Here is a 27,877-nt window from a genome sequence, read left to right as displayed (position 1 = left end):
CCAGCAGGTGTCAGGCGTGGATGTCTTTGACAGGTGCTCTCTCTGCAGTTAAGCACCTCCCACTCAGATTTATGTGGTCATTGTCTTTCTAGATTCAACTTCAGGGTTATCTTCAAGCCATTGCTTAGATATAACATTTTGCTTTCATAGGAACCTCTATGCACATAGTTTATATTTCTGTATCTCATGTGGTTGACGATTTGAGTTTATACGTGTCCTTCTTTAAAGAGGGCTTTAAGGACAGGTCATTTCTGTGCCTTAGCACAGAGCAGATGCTTTCTCATGATGATAATACATATCTTACAATAATTTTACTTTAGGTTCTGACAGAAGTAAAGTGTGCAGAAGTCGTGTTCCTGCGATAAGAAACAAAGATGTGACCTTCCAGTTATGTAAAGCTCTCAAATGCTGTTTAAGTGTGTCGAGTGCTCTAAAGAACCTGGAGCTAAATGGACTAGTGCTGAGAGAGAGAGATTTAACTGTTTTGACACAGGTAAGTCTTCTCCAGTGTGTCCTGCAAACATTGGATGTTTGCTTTGGGGGGAAACTAAAACCGTAAAAATTTTAACTTTTTCTCCCCATTAAAGGGATTGAATAAATCAACGTCTCTGGTGCACCTGTCTCTTGCAAATTGCCCAATTGGAGATGGAGGTTTAGAAAGTAAGTTTCAGTCTTGTTTAAGTCTCCTTCCACCAGACTGATTTCACCTTTCTTTTCCCTGCATGCATGTTAATTGCCGTCTGTATCTTTTCTACCTGGGTTGTCTCCTGTTCTCCTGTTCAAACCTTGGTCTCATCTCACCTGTGCACTGAAAGTTTGTCATGCTGGGTACTCTCCGAACCAATTTCACTAAGATTATGTTTAAGCCACAAGGCACACAAATATATCCTATACTGTATTTTCCCTTTTTTTTATTTTGTTCATCTTTTTCTTATCAAGAAATAATTACGGGAAGGGAAATAGCAAATTGTAAAGACAAAAAAATCATTATCCTTAAATAGTTAAAACATCTATATGCAGTCATAATTATATAATGCACTGTGTTATGTCCAAAAATAGGAAATACATGCAAAGTGCTATGGGAGCATATAAAAGGCCAGCAAATTCAGTGGTGTTGGTGGGAGCGTATCATGGAAGTCATCACAGAGAAAGTGGTTGTTGATTGGGGTCCTAAAGAATCAGTGTGTTCACTGTGTCCACTAGTGGTCTGGGGTGGTAAAGAAGACTGCATTTTAACTTGAGGGAACTGAGAGTTTGACATGTTCTGTCTCACATTGCTCTCGTATATTGCTCAGCAGCTAATAAAACCCTGGGTTTATAGTTGACATTTAAATTGACTCATAACTGAGTTTGGGTTATATCATTGGAAATGAAAATAGGAAGAGTCTTAGGCTTTTTAGGTTGCTTTTTCTTTCCTATGTCTCAAAACGTGTAGAATACTTTACTGACTAGTTGGGAATAAAGTTTGCCAGGTTCAGAGTATTCAGTTTTAGCATCTCAATAGAATTAAACTGTTGCTGTCAACTGGGATAACCCTTTATTACTGACCTGTTTAGAGTGCATCAGTCCATCAGTTGCCTGCGAAGATTGTAGATAGTGATTTTAAGACTACAGCTAGAAACCTCCAGTAGACTCAGGAAAAGCAGATAAGTCAGGATTGACCAAACTGTGTAGGCTCTTCATCTTATTGTGTGTGTGGTTTTTTTTTTTTTCCTTTTAGTTATTTGTCAAGGTATAAAGAACTCTATCACTCTTAAGACAGTAAACTTCACGGGGTGTAATCTGACATGGCAGGGAGCAGATCACATGGCCAAGATCTTAAAGGTGATTTTATGTTTAAACTTTTGTGAAAACATATTCTGTGATTGAAGCACATTAATGTTCTGATACAAGATGGCAGATCTTTTTTGTCTTTTGATACATGTGATTGCCGTTTGAGTTTTGTTGAAAGACTATGACCAGTTTCCAGTTTGGGATTCTACCATTTAGGAAAGATAGTCCATTTAATCCTAGGAATAAGGGATCTAATGTACTTTTATGTATTTTTAGTTCTTGAAAACAGCCCATCACCTGGAATTAAGGTTTTTTTTAAAATGTAGCCACGCCCATTTGCTTACATAGTGACCGTGGCTGTTTTTGTCCTACACCAGTAGAGTTGAGTAGGTACAACAGAAACCTGCCCACAAAGCTGAATAGTTTACCTTTGGGCCTGTACAGAGCAAGTCCATGGACCCCAGATATAGAAAACAGTCAAGAGCATGGATTCTGAAGCCAAATAACCTAGTATCAAATTCCAGCTCTCCGATTTCATAGCTTGTGACTATGGACACATTACTTAGCTTCTGTGCTTTATGATGAGGATTAAATGAATTTGTTTGTATAAAATAGTGCCTGGCATGTAATAAACACCAAGGAAGTGTTTTGCTATGATTTCCACTTGTTGCTTTTATAAGTTATTGTTCATAGAAAAATGGCACCAATGATTTTCCATTTAGACTGGCTTAGGAACTTTGAGTCTTTTGGTGTTCGAGCATGTAATAAGATTTCTTCCTTTTAAAGTCAGTCTTCCCTGTTACCAAAATTTGTCTTATGAATATAGAGAACTATGTCTTTACGACTCTCTCTGTGGTTAAAAATCAAGCCATCAGTTTCCTGAGGCAGGTCAAACTGGCTTTGCATACTGCAGGCCTCTAAAGTTGGTGTGCATACTTTAAAGTGAGATCCATTGGGTTGAGGGAAGAAAATATTAGAACTGCTATATTTATTTTGTAGCATTTTAAAAATGTGTAGTTTATAATGTACGTGAAGTATATATGTGCAGAACTGAATGTATGACTTCGTGTACATAATTTATCAGTAAATAAGATACATGCTACAGAGAGTTTACTTGCAGGATGCCCAATCAGGTGTTTGGAAACCACTGGAGGACAGAATGGTAGAACTTAGAGTCTCAGCAATAACAGAATTGAGAACCTATTCTCTGACTTTGCAGATAAGGGAAGTAAAATTTGTAGAATGTAATTGTCAAGGTTTATGTAACTAATCAGCCACAGGTCACCCAGTGGCTGGAGTCTACTCACTGGCAAATGAGAGTCTGGGTCACTGAGACTCCTGAGCTGGGCTCGACTGCTCGGTCTCTCGGGTTGACCCCCCTGGCAGATACGCTTGGTATGTGCGTGTAAATGTGTGACAGGATAAGCCGTCCTCAGTAGGCATACCCTGCCTCTGTAGCCACACGTCCTCACTTCATCCTGTTAAATCTTTGAAGTATCAGACGATGAGAAGGCATGAAGAAATCTGGGCTGAGAGTCTTCGGTACAGGAGGCCTGATCTGGACGGTATGGCTGGTTTGCGGCGCATCACTTTGAACTGCAACACGCTCATTGGTGACCTTGGCGCAGGTGCCTTTGCAGAATCTCTCAGTGAGGATTTATGGCTTAGAGGTAAATGCTAAAATGGAAAGTGTTGGACTTTTAAATGTTAAATATAAGTTTAGCTTTTGGCCTGATACCATTGTCATAGGATTTTTTTTAAAGCCTTTTTTTTCCCCGATACCTTTTGTGCTTTTAAGCTTCTCTAAGAGTTGTATATATTCTCTATAGAAAATACAGAGTAGCTAAACAAAATTATCCATAATCTTCATACCCATTTTGGTGTACTTTTAGTGTTTCGTTTTTCTATCAATGTGTTTGTACCCTTCAGACACTAAAAAAGTGGACTTCCTAGTACAGTTACTATTTCATGCTCTTCTACTTAATGCTGGATCACGTGGCCCTCCTTTATATTGATGTCCAATAGTTTAATCATTCTTTGCAATTAGATTTAGGCAGTTTGTACTTTTCTCTGTGAGGAACGATGTATAGTGAACACATCTCTGTGACCATTGCATTAGTTCTATAGATTAAGTTACTAAAAGCAGAAGGACCTCGTAATGTGACATATTTTTAAGACTTTTATTGCATGTTGCCGAATTACCATCCAGAAATCCTGTGCCAATTTATAATCCTCCTGAACAGTGCATGTGAGGCCTTTCCCTGCAAAACCCTGGCTTGTGTCACTTTTAAAAACTGTAACACTAGAAAAGTGAGTAACCTTCCCTTTTTTATGCAAGTGGGATTACTCCAAATTTGATAACTTTTTTCATTTAATATAGTATGAGCATCCGAATAAGTCAATACATTTACATCTCTCACATCATTATTAGCGACTGTGCCATTATATGAATATGCCGTAGTACACCTAGCTTATTCATTCTTGCTAGATGTATGAGCTATTTGCAGATTTTCACTGTTAAAAAGAGTACTCTGATACACATCCTTGCCTATGTCTCTTATTTCCTTTGGTTAAATTCTTAGAGAGTTGGTAGGTCAAAACAGCATGCACATTTTTTTAAAAGGTTTTTGTTATATGATCTTGACCTAATCTGTTGGAACAATCTCATTTTATTGTTTTAATTTGTATTTACATACTAGTGACATGTAGTGGCTATTTTTATTGATTTAGCTAGTTGGTTAATTATATCCATTGTCCGTTCTGTGGTAAGAGTTTGTAAGGATCGCATCATATTGTTTCCATATATCTGACTTATTTCTGTGTGTTACAGGGTTTTAAAAGACCCCAATTACTTTAATGCAATGGTTTACACAACGCTTTTAAAGAAGGGCTCATATGATAGTTTCCTCTTATGTAATGTTTTTTTTTTTTTTTTTAAAGATTTTATTTATTTATTCAACAGAGATAGAGACAGCCAGTGAGAGAGGGAACACAAGCAGGGGGAGTGGGAGAGGAAGAAGCAGGCTCATAGCGGAGGAGCCTGATGTGGGGCTCGATCCCATAACGCCAGGATCACGCCCTGAGCCGAAGGCAGACGCTTAACCGCTGTGCCACCCAGGCGCCCCTCTTATGTAATGTTTTTTATACTTGTGCTTTTGTGATGATCCCTTTGGTTTCAGTGAGTACGTTGTTCAACCTCAGAACTACTGGTATTGATGATCATTTGTTCTGTTCTTTGATCTTTTAAAGAGACTGTTCTTGACTCATTCTTTCCTGATAAGTGCTTAGCATATGTTCCCTGTTCACACATTCTTTGGATTTGTTATTATTTACATCCTCTTAGACGTCTTTGTCTTTTTTCTTCTAAAACTAACAATTATGATGGATCTGTTATTTTGCTTTTTCCTTTTAACTAGTTTTAAAAGTGATTTGGAACTCAAGATCCTATTAAAAGCGTGCAGTGCAATTTCTGAGCCCCACCCAGCTTTTGCCTATGAGGTTTATGCCACTATCCTTGCTGATGATGAGCCGAGACTCCTTTTGTGATGTTTTTCGCTCATAGACAATTAGAGTTATTCTTCAGCTCTGTAATTGTAAAATATGTTGGGTGATTTATTGGTACTAGGAGTAGGATAGTCGTGGCCCATCCAAAACTTATTATTGGATTTTGTATTATATGTGTTGTGTATACTTTCCTGTTTTTCTTTTTTCAATACCCAAGATTAAAAACCTGCCATGACTTCTTGTACAGAAATCTTATGTGCGTGAATACGTGAGAGTTGTCTGTATGTTAAATCTGTGTAGAGTTGGCAAATGACCTTTTGTCTTTCATCGAAAGCACTTGACCTGCAGCAGTGCGGCCTCGCCAATGAAGGAGCAAAGGCTTTACTAAAGGCCCTCGAAACCAACAGAACTCTGGTCATTCTGGATATAAGAAAAAATCCACTCGTTGGTATGTTACGCCTTTTTTAATTGATTAACAAATAGCAAAACAGATAATGAGCTAGCTTCCACCAAGAGAATTATTTCCTTCCCGTGGAACCTCTGCATTCCTGGAAAGAGCATTTCATTCATTTCTCAGTTTAGCAAGTAATCCTTTCTGTGTTCCAGACACAGGTTTTAGGCACTAAGAATGTTGCAGTGAACCAGATAGACTAAAGTCTTACCCTCATGGAGCTTACATTCTAGTGGAGGAGTTCAGGGAGAAATGATGGAGTTGGTTCACTGAGAAAAGGGGAGCTGAGGAGAGGAGCAGCTTTGAGAGACTATCAGGACTTTGGCTTGGATGGATTAGGTGCCCTTTGGGTATCTAAGCGTCTGGACAGTGCCCAGACGTTTGCTTTCTGTCCAAAGGTATCCAAAACCACGTGTTTAGATTTTATCTTTGCTGCTGCCCAAAGCGTGGGCATTGTGGGCAGTGTGGGAGGGGGCATGCTTTCATCTTAGGTTTTTGAGGAAGAAATTAGAGCTAGAAAGGGGGAAATAGGTATATAATTACATAATGTGGGTTTTATATTTAATTTTATGTGAAAAGCAGTAATGAGTTGGTGTTTGTTTTTAAATGGGAATAACCCCTCATTGGGAAGCAATTACTATAATTTCAATTTATTTTACTTAGATCATTCTGTGATGAAAGCAGTTATCAAAAAAGTTCTCCAGAATGGAAGGAGCGCCAAGTCAGAGGTAACACATGTTGTAGTTCTCTAGGAAGAATTTTTCTTTAATTGCATGTTTTTCTTTTTTCTTTTCCCCTAATTAAACTATCAAGGCATATTTCTGCCATCTTAAATCAATTAAGTCAAATCAAATGGCTTTTCTGTGTTGAAAACATTGTATGATTCTTTAATTTGGGATCCCAGAAATGCACATTGCAAACCTTTATTAATTCAAAATAGCTTAATTTCCAATTGAGATCAAACCCTCATAAATTACCTGTAACTGAAAAGAGTATTTATTATTTCTCTTCCAGTACCAGTGGATAACTTCTCCATCAGTGAAGGAACCATTCAAAACTGCTAGACAGAAAAAGAGAACTCTAGTTCTGGGAAGTGGTCGGAAAGGGAAAGCTACTATTAGAATCGGTAACTGTTTCTCTCCTGGCTTTTTAACACTGCTGGAGTTTATGCCCCATTTGTGCCCTGATGTGCTAAAATTGGAATCTCTTCCCATCGTATGATACCGATGGTAGCAACCAGTATTAACCACATGCATGTCAGAAAGACCATAAATGTTCTGATACAGATGATGAGAATTTATGGAATACAGAAATAATTTTAAAAAGGGATGGCAGTACTTCCATTTTTTAAAAATTAACTGTTTTCATAAAAAGTTCATTATTTTGAATATATTTCTTGGTTAAGATTTTCATTTTCTCTTCCTGTGGTCTGTTAGCATAGACAACATAGGCATACAGGTGACCGCGTTGCCTGGAATATTGACGTAATTCCACATAGCTTGCATATAATTTGCCATTTTCCTTCTTCCATTTCATTTTAAGTTAAATTAAAATTCTACATGATTTCATAGTTATACTTTTTATGTATTCACAAGGTTTCATTGAGTTGATTGGTCTATTTTTTAAATTAGTGAAAGATTTGGGGTGCCTGGCTGGCTCAGTCGGTAGAGCACGTGACTCTCGATCTCGGGGTCCTGGGTTCAAGCCTTACGTCAGGTGTGGAGCCTACCTAAAATAAAGAAATAAATAATAAATTGGTGAAAAATTCAAAATAACCTAAATATTATGTAATTTTTTAATAGTATTGTAAACATTTTCATAAATACAACTTCTTTTTTTTGCTATTAAAAGGTATGTTTTTGATTCTCCATTAATCTACTTGTTTGGTCAACAAATATTAAGTAGAAATTAAGAGTGTTTATTAAATCAAAAGAAAGCTTAACAATTTTTCTACCAATTTTTATTTTAAAACTGGTATTTTTTTTTTTTTAAAGATTTTATTTTATTTATTCGACAGAGATAGAGACAGCCAGCGAGAGAGGGGACACAAGCAGGGGGAGTGGGAGAGGAAGAAGCAGGCTCATAGCGGAGGAGCCTGATGTGGGGCTCGATCCCATAACGCCGGGATCACGCCCTGAGCCGAAGGCAGACGCTTAACCGCTGTGCCACCCAGGCGCCCCTGAAACTGGTATTTTAGTAGTCAAATAATATATACAAAGAAGCTAAGATTTGTGATGTCGCACTAATTATATATTGTTATTAAAAGTTTACATCATGTGTAAAACATTCTTAAAAGTGTCTTAAGTTGGTATTTTAATATAATCTTAGAAATAGAAATATATATAGGTAAAAATATATATGTTATATTAAGATGTCTGTAATTTTAGTGTTTGGTGGTGTATAATAGGACTTCGTGGAATGAGAATAAAAAATTAAAAATCTTATTTTTTTCTTAGCATGATGAAACAAAGTGGAAATGTGACTGACGTTTAGCTCGCTGAGCTGTTTTAAGAGTAATTTTATATCTTGGGCTTTTTTTTGTATTTGCCTCAGTTATATGGAGACATAGAGGTAAGCCACACCAGTGTCTGGCTATCTAGTTAGATCCAGGTGAGTATAGGGGTTAAATAATTGTGTGAGTTGTGTCACATTCATATTGTAATCTTGTGTACAGAAAGAAGAACTTTAATGGGAATTTTATCTCCTAGCAAGATAAGTGTGAATTCTTTTGGATTTAATTACAAATGGCATCCGCATTAGTTTCTTTTTTTTTTTATTATTATTATTTATTTATTTGACAGAGACAGCCAGCGAGAGAGGGAACACAAGCAGGGGGAGTGAGAGAGGAAGAAGCAGGCTCCTAGCCGAAGAGCCTGATGTGGGGCTTGATCCCAGAACGCTGGGATCACGCCCTGAGCCGAAGGCAGACGCTTAACGACTGCGCCACCCAGGCGCCCCCCGCATTAGTTTCTGAAAGTCAGGGGAGAGGTATACACGTACACACCACATAGAGATGAACATTTTTTCCTTGAGAGTAATTACGTTAAAAAACAGAAAATAGCGCAAGATAACTGGCACTTCTGTATATTTTTAAGAGACCTATAAATTTATCCAGAAAAATCACACAGGGTCACGCGGTGATTATCAGTAAGCTACACTATATGAAATATTTGCCGTCTGTTACCACATATGCTTTGTTTTTCATGCTATCCAAATCTGCTAAAGTAGTATAGTAAAATCAATTTGGAGAATAAATATAACAAACCTATAGTACTTGTTTTCAGTAACAGAAAGAAATATTTAAATGTCAATTTTAATATATGGTTTATTCTAAATAAAGTATATTAGCATGTAGGTCTAGTTTTTGCTACTAAGTATTTCACCTAAGGATACTTGACTTTTTCTCCTGAAATGTAGGCCAAGTCTCCATATCTTGCTCTTTTATCCATTGGGTCTTGTTTCTTTTTTGTTTTTTATATGAAATCAAATGAGCAGTAAAAGTTGACAGACTTACAGAGGGTAACATTGACTTACCTGCCACTTAGCAACTTTCAGTCCTGTTACTTTGATTGTTTTTACATAAAAAAATTAATCTTAAATTGAAATTGTGGTCTAATTTAGATTCTCTTTGGCAGGAATCAGGGATGTATCAGTGTTTCTCTATCTTTGAGATTCAGAAATACCAAAGATAGTCTGAGATTCAATCTCAGAATAAACTGAATATTTCTGCATGATACATAAGATGTATCATGCATGTTTCATTCTCTGGGGTATATTTTTTATTTTTGCATGTTTTACGCATCTCATATACTTATATTTTAGTTAAAATGATAACTTTTTACTCTGTGAGAACTTATATTTGTAAACATTGCTAGACTCTGTAAGAGCATTTTTTACAGAATGACCCTGTTATTAATGGCCTTGCGTCGTTGGCAGATGCCTGTATTAGAAAGTGCGAACATGTGACGATTGCTATGTCACCATTCAGCGCATCTTGATTTTGTCCTTTAATGCTTTCGCAAACATAGGATTGGCCACAAAGAAACCTGTAAGTAATGGAAGGAAACAGTCCCTTGGTAAAGAATATTATGCTCCCGAAGCTCTACCTCCTGGCGTGTCTGGTTTCCTGCCGTGGCGCACAGCGGAACGTGCAAAAAGGAGCAGGTAGAGTATATTTATTCCCTGTCTTTAGTCGTTCCGAAATTTTCATTTTGGAGCTCCTATTATGTGGGAGGTCTCTAGTGGTTTCTCTAGAGGACAAAACAATAACTCACACATGGCTTCTGCCTAATGAGTCCTTGAAGGAAGAAAAAAAAACAAAAAATGATAATTGGGAGCTGCAAGTTATTTCTTTAGTGTCACAACACATGTAACCCTGTGGGAGTCAAGAGGAGATAACATTCTCTGCACTTGTACAGGTGAGTAAAGGTTTCATTAAAGGCGGGTGTAATTGAGCTGGGCCCTATAGTGCAAGAGGAGGAACTTGGATATGTAAGGAAGGGGGAAAAAGGCATTTTCAGCCTGGGGAATAGTTTAGTGCCAAATGCATCAGGAGTATGGATTAGACTTAATCTAACTCAGTCAACAGGCTTAACTCATTTTAGTGAATCAGATTTAGTAAATCAAATTAGATTTAACTAGCTTTAGCTGATTACTTACCCAGGGGATAACGGTGCACAGCACTTTTTATCCTAGGAGTATAAAAGTCTCTTTAAATGGTTGAACTATAATATTAGGCCTGCTGAGTGAATTAGTTTGCTGTAGATTATTTTCAAGTAACTTACTTGGTAGTATTGAAGAAATTGGGGATTAACAATTGCTTAAGAAAGCAAAGAATTGATTTTAAGTAAGACTTGAGGTAGGTACTCTGTAAAATAATTGTTCACTTGCTCACATTGAATTGATGAATATAATCTCCGTTGCAAATGGTGATGTGAATTATTATTGCATAAACTCTAGTTCCAGGCCCCCAGTCTTTACACTTCAGTTTCATGACTTTGTGATTTCATATCTTCTTTTTATGATAGTTATTAATTTCAAGACCATTCTGATCACAAGGAGTTGTCAGTTGGAGAATAATTATTAGTCAAAGAAGTTAGATTGGAAATCGAAACAGTCTTGAGCATAGAAAGTGAAGACACCTCTTAGGAGCTCAGAGAGTTATGACAAGCCAGGCTGCTGACTGCTGTTCCGTTTTCTCCACAGCAGAGCCTCCCAGGTCCTTATTTTGAGCTGATTTTGCTTATACACAATTCATATGTATTATTCATAGTATTACTGTAGATAATACTAGCAAATTTTGCTAACTGGCGTTAACTCTTGATGTTCACATCAATGTTTAATTTGTTGGTTTCTCCTTAGGGGTTTTCCATTAATCAAAACTCGTGATGTATATAATCATTTGCAGGTATGTAGTTCTCATATTTACAATATATAGGAGGTTAAGTGGGAGAGGTGGGAGGGCGTTCTCTTTGCTTTTCAAACTAAACAGAGCCTTACAGGAAACATTTCCATCTCTGAAATCCATTTGCAACTTGTCAGGTTGCTCTCCCAATGACACTATGTAGTTGTGTGGCTATGACACACTGGGCATCTTGTGGTTTCATCTGTAAACAGGAAAGCCATTTCTCCAGTCCACAAGTCACCTGTTACCCAATGAAAGGAATTTGACTGCCATTTCTGACCCAACATTTGGCACTCTCATTCTCAAGAATGTCTTTATGTTTTCGAGAAATGTTATTTGGGGGCTATCTTTATAAGTTCCAGATCCTAATGGCAAAATAAGCCAATCCCGGAGCTTCTGCTCTCCCAGAGCACTTCTTCCTCTCTCACCAAGGCCACACACATTCCCTGTCCATCCGCCTCATGGCGTTAGAACCAGCCAATCCTGTCAGAGTGTCAGGTTCTCCTTCCGCCCTTGTCCTGGGAGACTACGTAGTTGCTCTGAGTAAGGTAACACTGCTGGATTGAGAGAAGAGCACCCCGGCTGTGAGTCCTGCCCCCTGCATGTCTAAAAGAAGGGGTGCACACCTCATTCTACCATTGAGATTTTCCTGTACTCTGGGATTTATTGCCCGTGGTTAAAATGATGGTCTAGTGACTTGTCTTCTGTGCACTTATGTAACCTCAGCACTCCTCTTTTTGATCTGTAGACTTTTTATGGGGTTGTGATCAGATCAGTTTTCAAATGTTTGGAAACAACATACTGAACTGCATTCCCGAGGCAGTGAGACTTGACAGAATTATATTGCCACTACAGTAGTTTGGGCTTAAGGTGGCTTAAGGATGATAAGATGAGGTTTTTGATGGGTCTGTTTTAGTTGTGTATGTGTAAGTGATTAATTTTTTAAACGTTTCCCTTTTTTTTCACTAGATATGTTAACTTTCTAATTATTCTTCTAATTCATCTTATCAGTCCCCTACTGATGGATTTTTCTTCCGGACTTTTTGTACCTGACAGTGGAGAGTAAATTTCTCATCTGTAGTATAAAGTTGGTCTCAGAAAGATGTTTACCCTGGCTCCTCCCTTGGCTTATATGAAAGAAAGTTAATAAACTACTATGGGCGATTCCAAATGTAAATCTTAACAGAATTCTATACAGTGACAGCAAAAATAAGTCATTGTCATTTTACTTCGTCATTGCTTGTTTTAGACTAAGCAGTGGAAGACATTTATAAATAATGATTCAATACGTCAGATCCGTTGTGTTAAATGTCCTGTAAATATTTGGTATCCGGGTTTTGTTCTCCAACCTTGTCGTCTTTCTCTAAGCAGTCGGATTTTCCTGTGACCGTGACAGTAGAGAGTCCTTCCTCTTCAGAAGTTGAAGAGGTCGACGATTCATCCGAAAGTGTTCAAGAAGAGCCCGAGAAAACCGGTTTGAAACAAGAAGCATTAGAGGTACGAAGTTTCCACTTTAAAGATCCAGAGATTATTTTTCAAACCGTAGTGGCTGTTGGGCAGGTGGAAGCCTGCTTAGCGCACTGGATGAACTTGTCCGCGGCTTCTGTCTTTCCCTCACCGATTCCTCAGCTTAGATCAAGGTGGACGGTGGACATTTGAATTCTGAGAAATAAAAATCAGCATACGTCATCAGTTGTTGATAGACTGATGAACAGTATGTGTATCCTATTTTACAATTAAAGCAGGGGTGCCTGGCTGGCTCAGTCAGTAAAGCATGCAACTCTTGACCTCGGAACTGTGAATTCGAACCCCGCGTTGAGTGTAAGGATTACTTAAAAAAATTAAAACCTGCTCAAGGAAAGGTTGCCTCTAAGGGGCTGGATGTGTGAGTGAGTTGAGACCATCTGATTTTAAGTCCTTCGCTACTATTTGCATTCATATATATTCATTAGCATTAATTGAACATTCTTTATGTACCAAGCACTCTTCTGAGTTTTATGTGTGTGTCAACTCCTGTAATCCTCACAAGAACCGTGTGTTGTGGGAACCTATTTTCATGTTAGAGATGAGGAAATTGAAGCCTAGAGTTACTGGACTTGTCCAAGGTTATATAGCTAACGGGGAGGCCCAGGTTGTAGCCACAGAGATTCTGAATTTTTAAAATACAATCTGAAAGAGAAATTCACCTACTAATTATACACATAGATCTTGTGTTGGCACGGGTTTGCCTTATTCAGCAATTACTTTTCATGTGCTATGTGCTGGGATAAAAACACCCCCTTCCCCTAAATTTCTTGTACTTTAAAGTGAGGAAGCAAGCCAACAGTTAATAGTAGAAGTTATCTACCAAGCGATACATTGCTGAAAGCAGTCTAAAATCTTAGGAATCTGTTGGAAAGCAGTTTGGAGATCAGTATCACAGAACCTTAAAAATGTTCATTTGCTTTGATCTCAAACTCATTTTTATTGACTTATTGCAAAAAAATTATCCTGCATGTGGGAGAAAGCCTTCATGCATCAGAGTAGTTATTTTGTTTTATAATATTGAAAAGTTGGAAAGAATTTAAATGTTTAACCCTAAAGGAATGATTACATGAACCAAGAGACCTGCTCAATGGAATATTTTGTAGCCCATTAAAAAAGTCAAGGTTAGAGGTGGCTCAGTTGGCTCAGTGACTGACTCTTGATTTCGGCTCAGATCATGATCTCAGGGTCGGGAGGTTGAGCCCCAAGTTGGGCTCCTTGTTCAGCAGGGAGTCTGCTTGAGATTCTCTCTCACACTCTCTCTCTCCCCTCCCCTGCCAGCTCACAGGTGCACGCTGTCTCTCTCAAAAGTAAATAAATAAATCTTTGAAAAAAATCAAGGCTATGAATCCCGACTATATAAAAAAATGATCGATCTAATGTTAAATGGAAAAAAGTTGAACATAAAATTAGGGATACAGTATGATGGGAGCTTTGTTCCAGAAAAAAATCAAACTAGTCAACAATGTATAGAAGGGGAAGAAGAGCAGATGACAAGAAGGAAAATTTCTCTGAAACCTGATCATTTGTCTAATTTACATAACAGAATATCAAGTAATTTTACTTTCTAATATTTTGGTTCCGTATTTTTTCAAGTGTAGACACTGAGCTTTTTAAAAATTTTTAAATTTAAATTCAGTTAATTAACATATAATATATTATTAATTTGGGAGGTGGAGTTTAGTGATTCATCGTTCTTATATAATACCTAATGCTTATTACATCTTGTGCCCTCCTTAATGTCCATCACCCAATTCCCCCACCCCCTCATCCCCCTCCCCTCCAGCAACCCTCAGTTTGTTTCCTGTGATTAAGAGTCTTTTATGGTTTCATATTTTTTTAAAGAGCATGAATTACTTAAAACTCTGTAGGAAGAGGGTAGACTTTTTCATGAAAATCCAACATGATGTTCTAACTCCCTCCACTAGAGGGAGAAGCTGTTTCGTGTAATTGCGCAATGTGCTGTTTCTGTTCAGAGCCAGTTGAGGATGGAGCATTTCAGTATGTACTTTCTCTGATTGTGGTGAGACTTTCTTGTTTACTTATTTGTTGAGAATTTCTACGAAATAGGTTTTAAATACTAAAACCAATGAAAAACTTACTGAAGAAAATAAAAGCCACCTCTGTAGTACACACACCTAATTTACCCTTTTGTCTTAAAAAGGTATCAAAAATATTTTGTCCTGTCACTAAATACTTCTCTACATCAGAGAATCTTAGATTAAGTTTATGTACTATCTCCCAAGAAAAACACAGATACATTTTGAATATAGAACTCCTGAAGCCCATTCATTAACTCTGGTTCAGACCTCTTGTTGTCAATATCTTTGAGTGGCCTTCGCAGAGCATTCCTTCATATGGGTATGCTGTTTTTATTTAAACCAACCCAATTTGGGAGCTTGTAGCTTACTTCTAGGGTTTAGTTCTAAACAGTCCTTTATTGACCTATCGGTAGATAAATCCTTGCCCATGTCTTTGGTGATTTCCTTAGGGCAGATTCCTGGGTGTATGTACTCACTGCGCAGAAGCAGGTACTGGTTTCCTCTCTCAATGACAGTGTATAATAGAGTGCCTTCCCCAACCTGCATGCACCCGGGGTAAACTAAACTTTAAGCTGAAATTCTTTGTTTAAGTGATTGTTCAAAAGCCTTTAAAATGTGTAAATATACCTTGTTGTTTTAATAAATAGAGGTATTTTGTTTATTTATTGCTGCATAAGAAACCACCCCCAAAACAGTGGCTTAAAACAGGAACAGTCATTCATTTTGTTCATGAACCATTTTGTTCATGGGGGTTGAGTAGTATATGAATTTTCTGTTGGTGTGAGTTTAGTGGCTTGAAACAACACCCGCTGACGAGCTCCCCGTTCTGTAGGTCAGAAGTCCAGCTAGGGCATGACTAGGATCTCTGCTTCATCCCATAGAGCTGAAGTCAGGATGTCGGTCAGGCTGCGTTCTCATCAAGAGGCTCTGGGAAAGAATCGACTCCCAACTTACACAGCTCATTGACCTAATTCAGCTCCTGGAGTTGTAGGGCCGAGATCCTCCTTTCCATGCTGGCTGTCAGTCGGGACAATCTCAGCTCCTAGAAGCCTCTCTCCTGCATTCCTTGCCACAACATCACACTTGACGTGTTTAAAGCCAGCAACAGAGAATCTCCCCTTTGTCCCTCTGTACTTTAGATCTTAAGGAAGATCCCAGTCCCTTTTAATGGACCACCTGAATAGGTCACATCCGCCCAGAATAGTCTCTTAAGATCAATTAAAGATTTGAGAAACCTTAATTACATCTGCAAAATCCCTTCACTGCAGCACCTAGATTAGCATTTGATTAACTGGGAGGATTATATAGTTTAGCAAGTAGGAATCTGAGGGGCTATCTTAGAATTCTGCCAACCACAAGTAGTGTCCCCCACTGCAAGGACTTAAGTGTCTTGTTCTTGGAAATCAAAAGGGGGTTTACCAATGTGCATTCTATTTTATTGACATTGGTGAATGGGGAGATTACCACTTCTGTGAACAGGCATGGCGCCCAACTTCCTGAGTTCAAATGTGGCTCCACACCTTACGATCTTAGGTGACATGGTCTTGGGTGTCCTACTCCACTTCTCTCTGTCTCTGTTTTGTCACCTGTAAGATGACATGGACTTAATAATTGTTCTTTCCTTACAGGGTTTTGATCGTTAAATTATTTAATACCCAGGAAATTCCTAGTGGGACAGGGCTTGGCACATAGTAAAGTGCTTTAAAAGTGTCTACTTTTTAAAAATGCATTTGAATCTGCAATTACATAATTCGGGTGGCTTAACTGTGTTAATAAGATTTCCTATTATAAAGGGACACATTAGTAAAAGTAGAATTTTCCTTTCTTGGCCTTAGTTTTTTATTTCTGACCTAACTATTATACACATATGCCTTTTATGGTGAGCTGCCACAAATTTGTTTTGGAAAGCGTTATACTCAAATACATTTTTAATATGCTAATTTGATATTTTTGGTAATTTCACTAGCATGGTGATATCATAAGTAATAGATAATAATCCTGAAATCTGAGTTTACTTCTGGCTCTGTGCCTAAATACTTGGTGAGATCTCTAACTGGAAAGGCTTTTGGATATCCTACTATGAATTGTTCATAATACGTACTCTATTTCTTCACACTAGGAAAAGCTGGAGGAGTGCCTAAAGCAGTTAAAGGAGGAAAGAGTAATAAGGCTTAAGGCTGATAAACGAGTCAGTGAGGTAAACAAGTTTTTTCTTATACTTTTGGAAGTGTTTTAGTTTTATTTTTATTTGATATTAAGCCATACACATGCAGTTTATAAACTTTAGAACTAATACAGTGGAAATTGGTTATACCATATGAACCTTTGTGTTTACTACATTTAGTGGTCATATGATCTCTATTCCAGAAAACATGTTTTTAAAATGTAAAAATCTTAGGGACGTCTGGGTGGCTCAGTCGGTTAAGCATCTGACTCTTGATCTCAGCTCAGGTCCTGATCTCCAGGTTATGAGTTCAAGCCCTGCACTGGGGTCCACATGGGGCATGGATCTTTTTTTTTTTTTTAAGTAAAAATGTCAGGGTTTTTTTGGTGTATGTGTATTTCTATATGACGTTAGCTTATTTTCTGTTCATGACGCTTCAGTTCAAGAAAGCACTTATGCTTATACTGCATATATAGTAGCATAAAAGGCATGACGAAACTATGTACTGGCAGTGAATAATTTAAATAAATAAGTATTAAATATTGGAAAACTAAGAATGCAATGAAAGATAAAAATATGTGCTATGAGAATTACATTAGGCTAATGTGCATGGAAGCAGGACATAAGCTCAAAAGTTGTATGTACATATAATTTTTTATTATAAGGTGAGTTTTGGGAGGAATTTTTGCAAGTGCATACATTGGATTGAAGAACGCTTACTCCCTCAGTAAAGGCTGAGCACCCGTAAGGTAAAAGCTACGTCATGAACAAAAAATACTAGAGTCGGGTTTATCTGTGGTTTTAGAAGAGTAGATGGTGAGGGGGAGGGGACACACAAGGGAGGAAACATTGTCAAGAAGCCAAGGAAGATATTAAATCATTGTACGGTTAATAAGTTGGGTATGATTTAGGACTTTTAAACTTAGACATTTAATATTTTGCTCAGTAAAGTTAATCCTTAACATCCAGCCGAGTTGGAATAAACTTTGCTCAAATCAGACTGTATTTCACTTTCTAATTTAAAGAAACCTTAAGCAGCTAATTTTTCTAATGTAAATGAGGGTCTGTTATGAGTATAACCAGTTAGGAAAGTGATCTGTCGAAAGATCATTAATAAAACAGTTACTTGGTTTATGTATATACCACCTAAGTGTTATATAGGGAACTTTGTTGGGTATCTTTGTGTTTTGATTATTATGTGATGTGGTCTCTGTCTTTATAGGCAGAAAGTTAGATTAATTACAAATTAGTTACATTTGAAATGTTTTTAGTTTTATTGCTTAAAAACTATTTTCTTTTGATGACAGTGGGAGAAACTCATGTCAGACATTTTCGATTTTCTTTTATAGCTGGAACGTGAAAATGCCCAGTTAAGAAATATAAATTTCTCTTTGTCTGAAGCCTTGCATGCACAGTCATTGACAAGCATGATCCTGGATGATGAAGGTGTTTTGGGCAGCATTGAGAATTCTTTTCAGAAGTTCCATGCTTTCTTGGACCTCCTTAAAGATGCTGGGTTAGTTAATTTCTCTCCATGGCATTATTCTCTTTGCATTTGTAATGATGGTTTACTGAGGAACGTGAGCAGTTTTCATTGCTTCCGTAGTCTTTATTTAGTGTGTAATATAGGGTGTTTTTTAAATGAGGAGTTAAGAGAAATGCAAAATGGTAAATCTGCTTTGGTAGAGGAGAGAGCCCATTATAAAAGAGTGACCTGGGGGCGCCTGGGTGGCTCAGTGGGGCGCCTGGGTGGCTCAGTTGTTAAGCATCTGTCTTCAGCTCAGGTCATGATCCCAGGGTCCTGGGATCGAGCCCCACATCAGGCTCCCTGCTCAATGGGAAGCCTGCTTCTCCCTCTGCCTCTCCCCCTGCTTGTGTTTCCTCTCTCGCTGTGTCTCTCTCTGTCAAATAAATAAAATATTAAAAAAAAAAAAAGAGTAACCTGTAGATAAAGTAATTTGTAGGTAAAGTTTTGGGAAAGACTACACTGAAGATAATTTTACTTGGAAATATTCCAGGATGCATCAGAATATCCCTCCCTTTTATTCATCTTCCTTGTAAAATAAGTTTGAATTAAAGTGATTTTTGTCCTGCGCACAAAAATTACTATTAATCTGCAGGGAAAATGTAGATACAGATCAGTCATTCTCAACCGGGAACGGTTTTGCTAAAGGAAGACACTGAAAGAGAGAACCGGAGATTGAAATTGATGGAGTTATGTTTTGTGGGTGAAGGCGGTGGTGTTGGGAAGGAAGGAACAAACACATTTTTGGAAACAGGAGGAAAGGTGGTCAAGGGGTGGGGGTGGCGTGTACTGTGTGCATACCAGAAGCTGAAGCATTGAGATGGAGTGGTAAATCGGGTGGTGGTCAAGACATTGTTGGGGGAAGAGGGAGTGCTGCAGGGATGGCACTAGCTGATGTGGTCCCAGAGCGTGAATCTGGAAGGGCTGAGAACTTGGGAGAGAATAGGGGCTTGTATCTGGCGTAGGGTATTGGCTTTTAAGATTTTAAAAGTATTTCATGATTGTAGGTATGGGGTCATCTAAGCTGATCATATGCAGTTATAATAACCTTTGCTTTTTTTCTCCTTTCTCCCTCTTGTCCAGGCTTGGGCAGCTTGCCACCATGGCTGGTATAGATCAGTCAGATTTTCATTTACTGGGTCGTCCCCAGATGAATTCCACTATTAGTAGTCTGCCTAAGGAAGAAAAGAAGGCCCTTGAAGAAGAAAAGCCAGAATCAAAGCAGAACCCCGTAGGACAGATGCAAAATATCCAAGTAAGTGGACAGAACAGAACATAATGATTCTAAGAGGGATTAGCCGAGAGGGAATTGCCAAGTCAGAGAGAAAATAACGATGCTCTGTCCCTAATAACGCACACACTTGGGACAAGCCTCTTCGGGGTCCTTTCCAAACCTGAAATTATTAAGTTTGGACCCATTTCATAATATCATGTAGTTACAAGTAAGGAAGTTAGAAGGTCTTTTGCAAATGTATGATTTAAAGCAAACTATCCTCAGTGAAGAAAGAAATGAAACACTAGAGAAAACAGTCCAAATTTTAAATTGTGTAAATGTCTATTCTATTCATATTTCATCTAGGTTTCTATTTGTATGCAGTCAGCTTACAATGAAGGAACACTAATGAAGGTACAAGTACTGATACAGATAATTTTTATAAATAAGTAATCCAGACATAACTAATAGTGTATAATAGTTAACCTCCCAGTTATGGGAGCAAGAGGGGACAACCCGTCTGCTTTTCTCCTGGCCTTCCTTGGACCTTCCCTTCGTCTCCCGTCTCAGCCGACCTCAGACAGTCTTGGGAACTGATAGCTTGAGAACAATCTCGTCGCAAATTGGATACTGCTTACATGTTCCTGGAGGATAGAAAAGAAATTAATTTTCTTAAGGAATAGGGCTTAATTATTTTTAATGAGGGAAAGGGAAGTGGGCAATAATCATCCCAAACACAAAATGTGAAAATGTAGTAGACGTTGCCTTGGATATAGTGAAGTTAAGTTGGGAATCAACTGGCAAGTTATAATTAGAAAAAAACTGGATCTAAAATCTTCTGATTAATCAACTGACTGTCTTAATAATAAGATCACAGAGTAGCATTGAAGTCATGGACTCTGCTTTTTATTTATTTATTTTTGTTTTAATGATTTTTTATTACATTTTATGTTAGTCACCATACAGTACATCCCTGGTTTCTGATGCAAGGTTCAATGATTCATTAGTTGCGTATAACACCCAGTGCACCATGCAATATGTGCCCTCCTTACTACCCATCACCAGTCTATCCCATTCCCCTACCCCCCTCCCCCTGAAGCCCTCAGTTTGTTTCTCAGAGATGGACTCTACTTTTTAATGGCTGGCTTTGTTCATCACTGAATTTTTGTTTTGTCCTCTTTTGTTTTTCCCTCCAGTTTCAGAAAATTACAGGTGATGCTAGAATTCCTTTGCCTCTCGACTCCTTCCATGTCCCGGTTTCCATGCAGGAGCCCTTAGAAACTTCTAGAGACAACCTGGGAGTCCCTGTCAATGAGCAGCAGCAGGACTCTATCAAAGAATTCATTGCTAGAACATGTTCTCCTTCAGCTGATGTGATGTCTGGAACTGGAAGCCAAAGAAAAGAAGATGAATTGTCTAGAAATAGCAGATCTTCTTCAGAGAACATGACCAAAACAGGTGAATATACCAAAAAATGCTGTGCTAAAAAACAGCCCAGAAAGGACCTGCATTNCTGCTCTGACTCATCTGTAAATCGGAAAAGTAAAGGAATTGGGCAAAATGATTCTTTGGTTAATGAACCAATTAAAAGTGAGTCTTTGAAAAAACACATTTCTGTCAAGAGAGAAAGTAGAATAGTGACTGTTTCATCCAAGACGACTAAAAGTAAACTCAATCTGTTAGAACACTCTGAAAGTGATACTCTTGGATCTGATTTTGAATTTCAAGAAAGCATCCATACTGTATCACACCTGACATAGGTCTAAATCTTTTGAAATTATGTTTTTGCCTTCAAATTTTAATAAATTTCTTATGTTTTATTGTGGCATATGGTGTTTTAAAATACAGTACTGGCAGCCATTCGAGAAAAATTTATCCATTCTTTTAATTGTAATGAAACTTCTGGGGTATGTTTTCTTTTTGACACTCTCCACCTTTCATTCAACAAGTATTTCCTGCAGGCCTAATATGTACGATACTCTTCTGGGTGCTCTTGCTTTCAGCAATGAACAAAACAAAACGTTTACCTTCATGGAAGTAATATTCTGTGGAGGGAGGAAAAAAATACCAAAGCAGCATAAGGGTACTAGAAAGGATGGGGTAATAAATGGGGGAATTTTAACATTTGGCTAAATGTGGAAATACTATAAATCACTTGTCCAGAAGCCCTTGGCATATCCTAATTAATACCAGAGCAGCAAACATTTACCAAGGTACTTAGGCATGTTTATGGATTACAGCAATGGGATGAGGTCGGGAACCATTATTGGGTCCATTTTATAGATGAGGAATCTGAGGAGACAGATTAACCATTATTGGGCCCATTTTATAGATGAGGAATCTGAGGAGACAGATTATGTGAGTTGCCCAAAATTACAGAGCCTTAAATAAGTGGTAGAGCCGGGATTTGAACCAGAACCCATGTTCTTAATACCTTTGTTGTCCTGTTACCTTGTTAAGAGAAGAGGAAGCCCTGGAGAGAGAAGCCAGTGAGCATGGGAAGTGCAGAGCGAGGCTACCGGAAAGTACGCCTGCCCCTCCCCCATCTTGGTGGGCACTTAAAGGCAGACTATGTAAGAGTATACGAATGTGCATCTCCGGACTAAATTATGCCTCCCTGGTAAAATATGCATAGATAAGTCCTGAGTTAACCAGACTGTGACTTGAGAGGTAAAATCCCAGAAAAGCTGGTGTGTCAGATTTCTTCTAGAAGGCCCTGTTTGATTGTTATCGAAAGGACCACTCCAGTACTATTGAATTCATGAATCATGGATTGAGTGCTATGGGAATAAAACAGTAAAGAAAGATAAAGCCCTTAACTAATAGTAGAATGAGAGTAGAAGACACAGAAGCAGGGATCTTAATACTGCATTTCACATTCAGTGATGGGACTGCTTAGGGAATGTAGAGGGAAGAAGAGAGAAAAACCTTGGGGCCAAGAAAGGTCATTTAAAGAGCTCACACCTAAGCTAAGTCTTGAAGGACTAGTTGGAAACCAGTGAAAATGGGGAGGAAGGGAAAGGATCCTCAAGGTGGAGGGAACAGCGTAAGCAGAAGGATAGAGCCGAGGGCATGAGAGTGGTGTGTTTGGGGAACGCCAGATGCAGATTTCAGAGTTGGTGGGATGTCATCAGGCAGTGGCAAAAAGGAGATTGCGAGCAGCCCTTACAAGCCACGTTGCATGGAGCTGGTTCTTTTTCCTCAGGAAATAGCTAATCAAAGTATTGAAGAGTGGAAATGACATGTTGGGGGTTACATGGTAGATACGAATGTTCAGTATGGAACATCAGTTTGAAGGAGTATGGGGATCAGAGATGATGCCACACTCTTCTGAGGAGCATTGTTTTTATTTTTAAATAAAAATTAAAAACTTCCTCCCCTGTCCTTACTGAAAGGGTTCTGAGGACAAAATTAAAGGAAACCCTGGCTTAAAGTTAAGTGGGTTTCTTTACTGTATGACTTCTCCGGGTACTGCAAGCTAAAAGTCATTCTGAATTTCCAAGACAGGCATAGGGTACACAGCCCTTCTCAAATATATCAATTATAGAATCGTTTTTCATTTCTTTTTTAATTTAGAGAGAGTGTGCATGTGTGCACAGTGGGTGAGTGGGGGCAGAGGGAGAAGGACAATCTCAAGCAGACTCTGCACTGAGCTCCAGGCCCGACCCGGGGCTCGATCTCACAACCCTGAGATCATGACCTGAGCCGAAATCAAGAGTCGGACACTTAACCGACTGAGCCACCCAGGTACCCCTAGCCTCCTTTCCCAAAAGGAGTGTCTAACAACTGGTTCCCCCAAACACCAGTTTGGTAACTTCTGAATTAGGCAATAGCAAGAGGAAAAGGGGTCTGAAATAAGATATCAGGGAAGAAATATGTTTGGATTTTACTTAGGAAATAAAATTAAGCAAGACTTGGTTGTGGGAAGTAAGGAGGAAGTAGGAGGCAGAGGCTGGACTCCCATGTGTGTGACTGAGGTCGGGTGGTGGTATCATTGAGGATGGAAACAGGGCATAAAGAACTGTATTGGGGAGAAGAGTTGAGGCTTGGACGGGTTGAATTTAAAGTACCTGCTGAATTCAGGAGATGATGGGTAGATCACTGGATGTGCATGGGAAGACATGGAAAGATAAAAATCTGAATGGTGTCAGCACATATAAGCAGTAGTGAAAGTCATGAAATTGGTGGCGGTCACACAGAACTGTGGGGACTTAAAAAGAGTTTAAGTCAGAAACAGAGAAAGGATTTTGAGGAGAGTGGTAATAGCGTTTCGAGAAGGAAGAAATAGCTAACAGTGTCATGCTGCAGAGGATGTGTTTGGCTTTGGCAGTTAGGTTCCTGGTGACCTTAGTCAGAGTCATTCAGTGAAGTGGTAGACGCAGCCAGATTGAGACAAGTTGAGGGGACAGGGCCGCTCAGAGGGGACAGTGAAGAGTGGGTATAGGCTACTCTTTGAAGGAGTTTGGATGAGAAGAGGAAGCGATGAGTTCAAAAAGAACTTTTTTAGAACGAGAGTGACTTAAGTGTTTATAGGTTGAAAGGAGCGAACCCATCAAAGGAGATACTGAAGATGCCGAGGAGTGAGAGGCTCACCCGCACCGCAGGATCCGGAAGGGGGGAGCATGAGCCACGTTAATGCTGTTACGACTGGAACAAAGAGATGTGAACAGGTGTGGTTGTAGATGACTTGATTGCTCGGAGAATCTGAGGTGGCTCGCCTCCATGCATGCAGTGCAGAATGATGAGATAAGTTACTGGAGAATTGGGGAAACACGGAAATATGGTAAGGAAAAAACAGGGATATAGTTCATACTGCGAAATACGTAAGAATGACTTGTACTCTTCAAGTGGGATGAATTCTGGCAAGTTTGGGGGGAAAGCGTTGGGAAGAGGCAGAAATTAAATGAGTTTGTACTGATAACCTCAGTTTTCTTTTACCACAGATTTTTTAAAGACTTACCTATATACAAATTACAGTTTTAAAATTGTTGCATAGTTTATGTGGGTTTTTTTAATCATTTGAAATCATTAAGATGTCATTAAGAATCATCGGGGCGCCTGGGAGGCTCAGTCACTAAGTGTCTGCCTCAGCTCAGGTCATGATCTCAAGGTCCTGGGATCGAGCCCCATGTCGGGCCCCCTGCTCAGCAGGGAGTCTGCTTGTCCCTCTGCCCCCCCATCCCACGTCTGGGCACGCACACGCTCGCACTCTCTCTCTCCTGTCTCTCAAATAAATAAATTTTTTTAAAAAATAAAAGAATCAATATGGATACTTTGTCGCTTAATGTGAGGATTTTAGAAGTTTGATGTTAAGCTTCCAATACTACACCTGAAGCAATGTCGTAAAATACAGTATTTTCATCTGGGTTAGAGGAGTTACGTGTACCTTTACTGAGAAATTACTGTGCACCTTTGCCGAGCGCCCACCGGAGCATGCGCAGTCTATGCAAAGAGTTTTTTGAGTTTTAAAAAGTGTCAGATGTGATACTGTAGCAAAGAGTTTGTAGTCCTGCTTTAAATCCACACCGTTACAATCGGTCATAATTACTATTGCAATAATTACTTTTCTACTCCACTCCAGTACTGTGTCCAGGAAGCAGTCTAATTTCAAATGGATATTTACAGAATAATCCCTAATCTCAAGATTTTCAGAGGATCAGCAAGATAGGCGACGATAATTAATTTTTTTAAAGATTCTGAGTATAAACTACGTGCTGGAGCTGATCACTTAACAGAGATGACTGAACACATTCTTTTACTCTTCCAGAATCTCACTGAAATGACTGGAGAAATATTAAAAATAGATTAACAGAGTTGGAAAACCAGAAAATGAACAGTGTGGAATTCCTAGAAGATAAAAAGCAGATTATTGAAGGATCAGTTGATTTGAGAGTGAACAACTAAGCCATTCCATGCACCTTTGAAGCACCTAATTCTGGAGTTTGCCACCAGACTAAAGCTAAGAAAGCAGCTCTTTGAGGTAGGAGTTCTGACAGAGAGCACACTGGGATGGAGAAGAAGGGTGTTATCCTATAATGACAAGGAGAAACTGAAGATCAGCTGCCCACCCACTCAGGCTGGCTGTGGTGACCAGCCAGCCGCTCCCTTTCCAATCAGCAGAGCCGCCCATGATGAGCATCTGTGTTCACTGAAAGGGAAACAATTATTTGGCTGAGGAAAAGCACTTCAAACTGTAATCTTAGGTCCGCATCTATAAATATGGCAAAAATCATCAGATCTGAAGAAAACCAGTAACATAAAAGGAGACACCAAATTAAAACAAATTAACCTGTACAAGAAAGTAGTTAGTAGAAGAAACAGAAGAAATTTAAAAAGTTAATACAATTAAGGTCTTCAGAGAGTCATAAGGTTATTATATCCATAAGGAATAAGATGCTAGGAAAAAAATATTTAGTTTCTAGAAATTAAAAATATGATTATGAAAAAACACTCAAGATGGGCTAGATCGCAGGATGGGTTCAGCTGAAGCTTCAATTCATGAAATGGAAGATTTGAGAGATTCCCCCTCCTATGTCCTGCAAAGGGATGAGAGGTAAATATTATGAAAGAAAAGGGCAAGTCCTCCACTAACTCAGACATACAGTAATTGCACAAGTAGTAAGCAATTGGCATATAGTAAGTACACAAATACTTGTGGAATTAATGAGACAACACGGATTTCAGTATTAGACTTCTTATTCAACAAACGAAAGAAAATTTTCTCTAAGAATTACTAAGCAAACTGAACAGTGAATCTATGATAAGATTTTAAATCAAAGCAACTGATGATGCCATGGGACCTGCCATTCCCGTTTATATCATGAGATGCCTATAATCAGAAAAAGTCTAAATGAATATTAATGCCTATGGGAAAATAAAGTGAGCTCCATATCACCCTCAACCTGGGAGCCAGCTGACGAAGCATCACTATTTAGAATATCGCTGGTTGCAATACCCAAGAAAGAGCGAGGCAATGTTCACGGACTTAAAGCTTCTGCACACATGCCACTTCTCACACTTCATTAGCCAAAGAGTGTCACATGGCCATGCCTGAGTTCAGAGCGGGAAAGTGCAGTGCGGACTTAACTGTGTGCCAGGACGAGGAGAGAGAAGCGCATGCGTACATGTTAACAACTTCCATAGCTACGCACTATCAAGAATGAGGGGAAGAATTTAAAGATCCGAGGAAAGTCAGGAAAGAGAAAAGAGACAAGTTACATAGGGGAAAAAAAAAAAAAAAGGACCAAGTGCTTTTCTCACCTTGAAGTAGGTTAAATTCTCAAATTCCTTAGGCTTGAGTAAACACAAAACCCAACTGTGCACTGTTTACGAAAAGCAAATCTAAACTATCATGGATGGTAAAGAAACAAAGGTACACCAGGCAGATGCTAACGAGTGTACGCAGCTTTGTTAACTTCTGGTTAAATAGAATAAATAGAATCCAAAATGAAAACCATTAAAGGGGACAAAGAAAAATCATTTCTTTTTGACTAATAAGTATAGTTTTGCCGAAAGATTTTTTTTAACATTTTTTTTTTTTTAAGATTTATTTATTTCTTAGAACGAGAGCACAAGAAGGGAGGAGGGGCAGAGGGAAAGGGAGAAGCGGACTCCCCAGCGAGCAGGGAGGCCAACTCAGGGCTTGATCCCAGGACCCCGGGACCATGACCAGGGCCAAAGGCAGATGCTTAACCAACTGAGCCACCCAGGCGCCCCTTGCTGAAAGATTTTTTAAGGTATATCTGCAACCTAAAAACTCAGTTTCAAAATACACAGAGTGAAAACTTAAGAAATAGAAGGAAAAATGGAGAAACCATCTCTCTTCAAAATCAGTGGCTCTACCACTACACACTTACTAGAATGGCTACAATAAAAAAAATATGGTACAAGTACTGGTGAGAATGCAGAGCAATGGGAATTCTCATAGATTGCTGCTAGAAATGCAAAATCATGTGGCCACTCAAAACAGTTTGGCAGTGCCTCTAAGCATTAAACATGCCATATGACCCAGCCGTCACTCCTGGGTGTTCGCTCTAAATCGATGAAAACTCGTGTTCACATAAAAACCTGTACATGAATGTTTATAGCAGCTCTATTCATAATCACCGAAATGTCTTCCAACAGGCGAGTGAATAAGCAAATGATAGCGTGTCCACTCATGAAATAAGAAGGGATGAATTACATATATAACAACTTGGGTGAATCTCAAAGTCATATGCTAAGGGAAAGAAGCCCAAAGGTTGTATACTCTATGATTTTGTGTGTTTGACATTCTTG

At 38.7% G+C, this 27,877-nt stretch overlaps 1 protein-coding gene and 1 non-coding gene across 6 annotated transcripts in view; both read left to right on the top strand.

Moving 5' to 3' along the window:
* Positions 1-27,161, top strand: part of CEP78 (centrosomal protein 78) — a 30,886-nt gene extending 3,725 nt beyond the window's left edge. Inside the window, exons 2-17 of one of the 5 annotated variants that reach the window (XM_040620225.1) lie at positions 321-493; positions 588-660; positions 1,721-1,824; positions 3,269-3,443; positions 5,612-5,725; positions 6,392-6,456; positions 6,743-6,854; positions 9,757-9,892; positions 11,090-11,135; positions 12,501-12,629; positions 16,818-16,895; positions 18,212-18,378; positions 19,471-19,642; positions 19,967-20,014; positions 20,797-21,058; positions 25,368-27,161. In XM_040620225.1, the coding sequence (XP_040476159.1) occupies positions 321-493; positions 588-660; positions 1,721-1,824; positions 3,269-3,443; positions 5,612-5,725; positions 6,392-6,456; positions 6,743-6,854; positions 9,757-9,892; positions 11,090-11,135; positions 12,501-12,629; positions 16,818-16,895; positions 18,212-18,378; positions 19,471-19,642; positions 19,967-20,014; positions 20,797-21,058; positions 25,368-25,378 (1,865 nt within the window). In that variant the 3' untranslated portion in view covers positions 25,379-27,161. Of the gene's footprint in view, positions 1-320; positions 494-587; positions 661-1,720; positions 1,825-3,268; positions 3,444-5,611; positions 5,726-6,391; positions 6,457-6,742; positions 6,855-9,756; positions 9,893-11,089; positions 11,136-12,500; positions 12,630-16,817; positions 16,896-18,211; positions 18,379-19,470; positions 19,643-19,966; positions 20,015-20,796; positions 21,426-24,133; positions 24,567-25,367 lie in introns of those variants that run through there. The other 4 variants (XM_040620226.1, XM_040620223.1, XM_008691036.2 and 1 more) reach the window with 4 other exon arrangements.
* On the top strand, positions 7,375-7,447 carry TRNAE-CUC. The gene has a single exon. It is a non-coding gene; the product is annotated as a tRNA-Glu (tRNA).
* Positions 27,162-27,877: the final 716 nt, after the last annotated feature.

Source organism: Ursus maritimus, unplaced genomic scaffold, assembly GCF_017311325.1.
Source record: "Ursus maritimus isolate PB19 unplaced genomic scaffold, ASM1731132v1 scaffold_34, whole genome shotgun sequence".
Lineage (NCBI taxonomy): Eukaryota > Metazoa > Chordata > Mammalia > Carnivora > Ursidae > Ursus > Ursus maritimus.
This window is presented reverse-complemented; position numbering and strand designations above follow the sequence as displayed.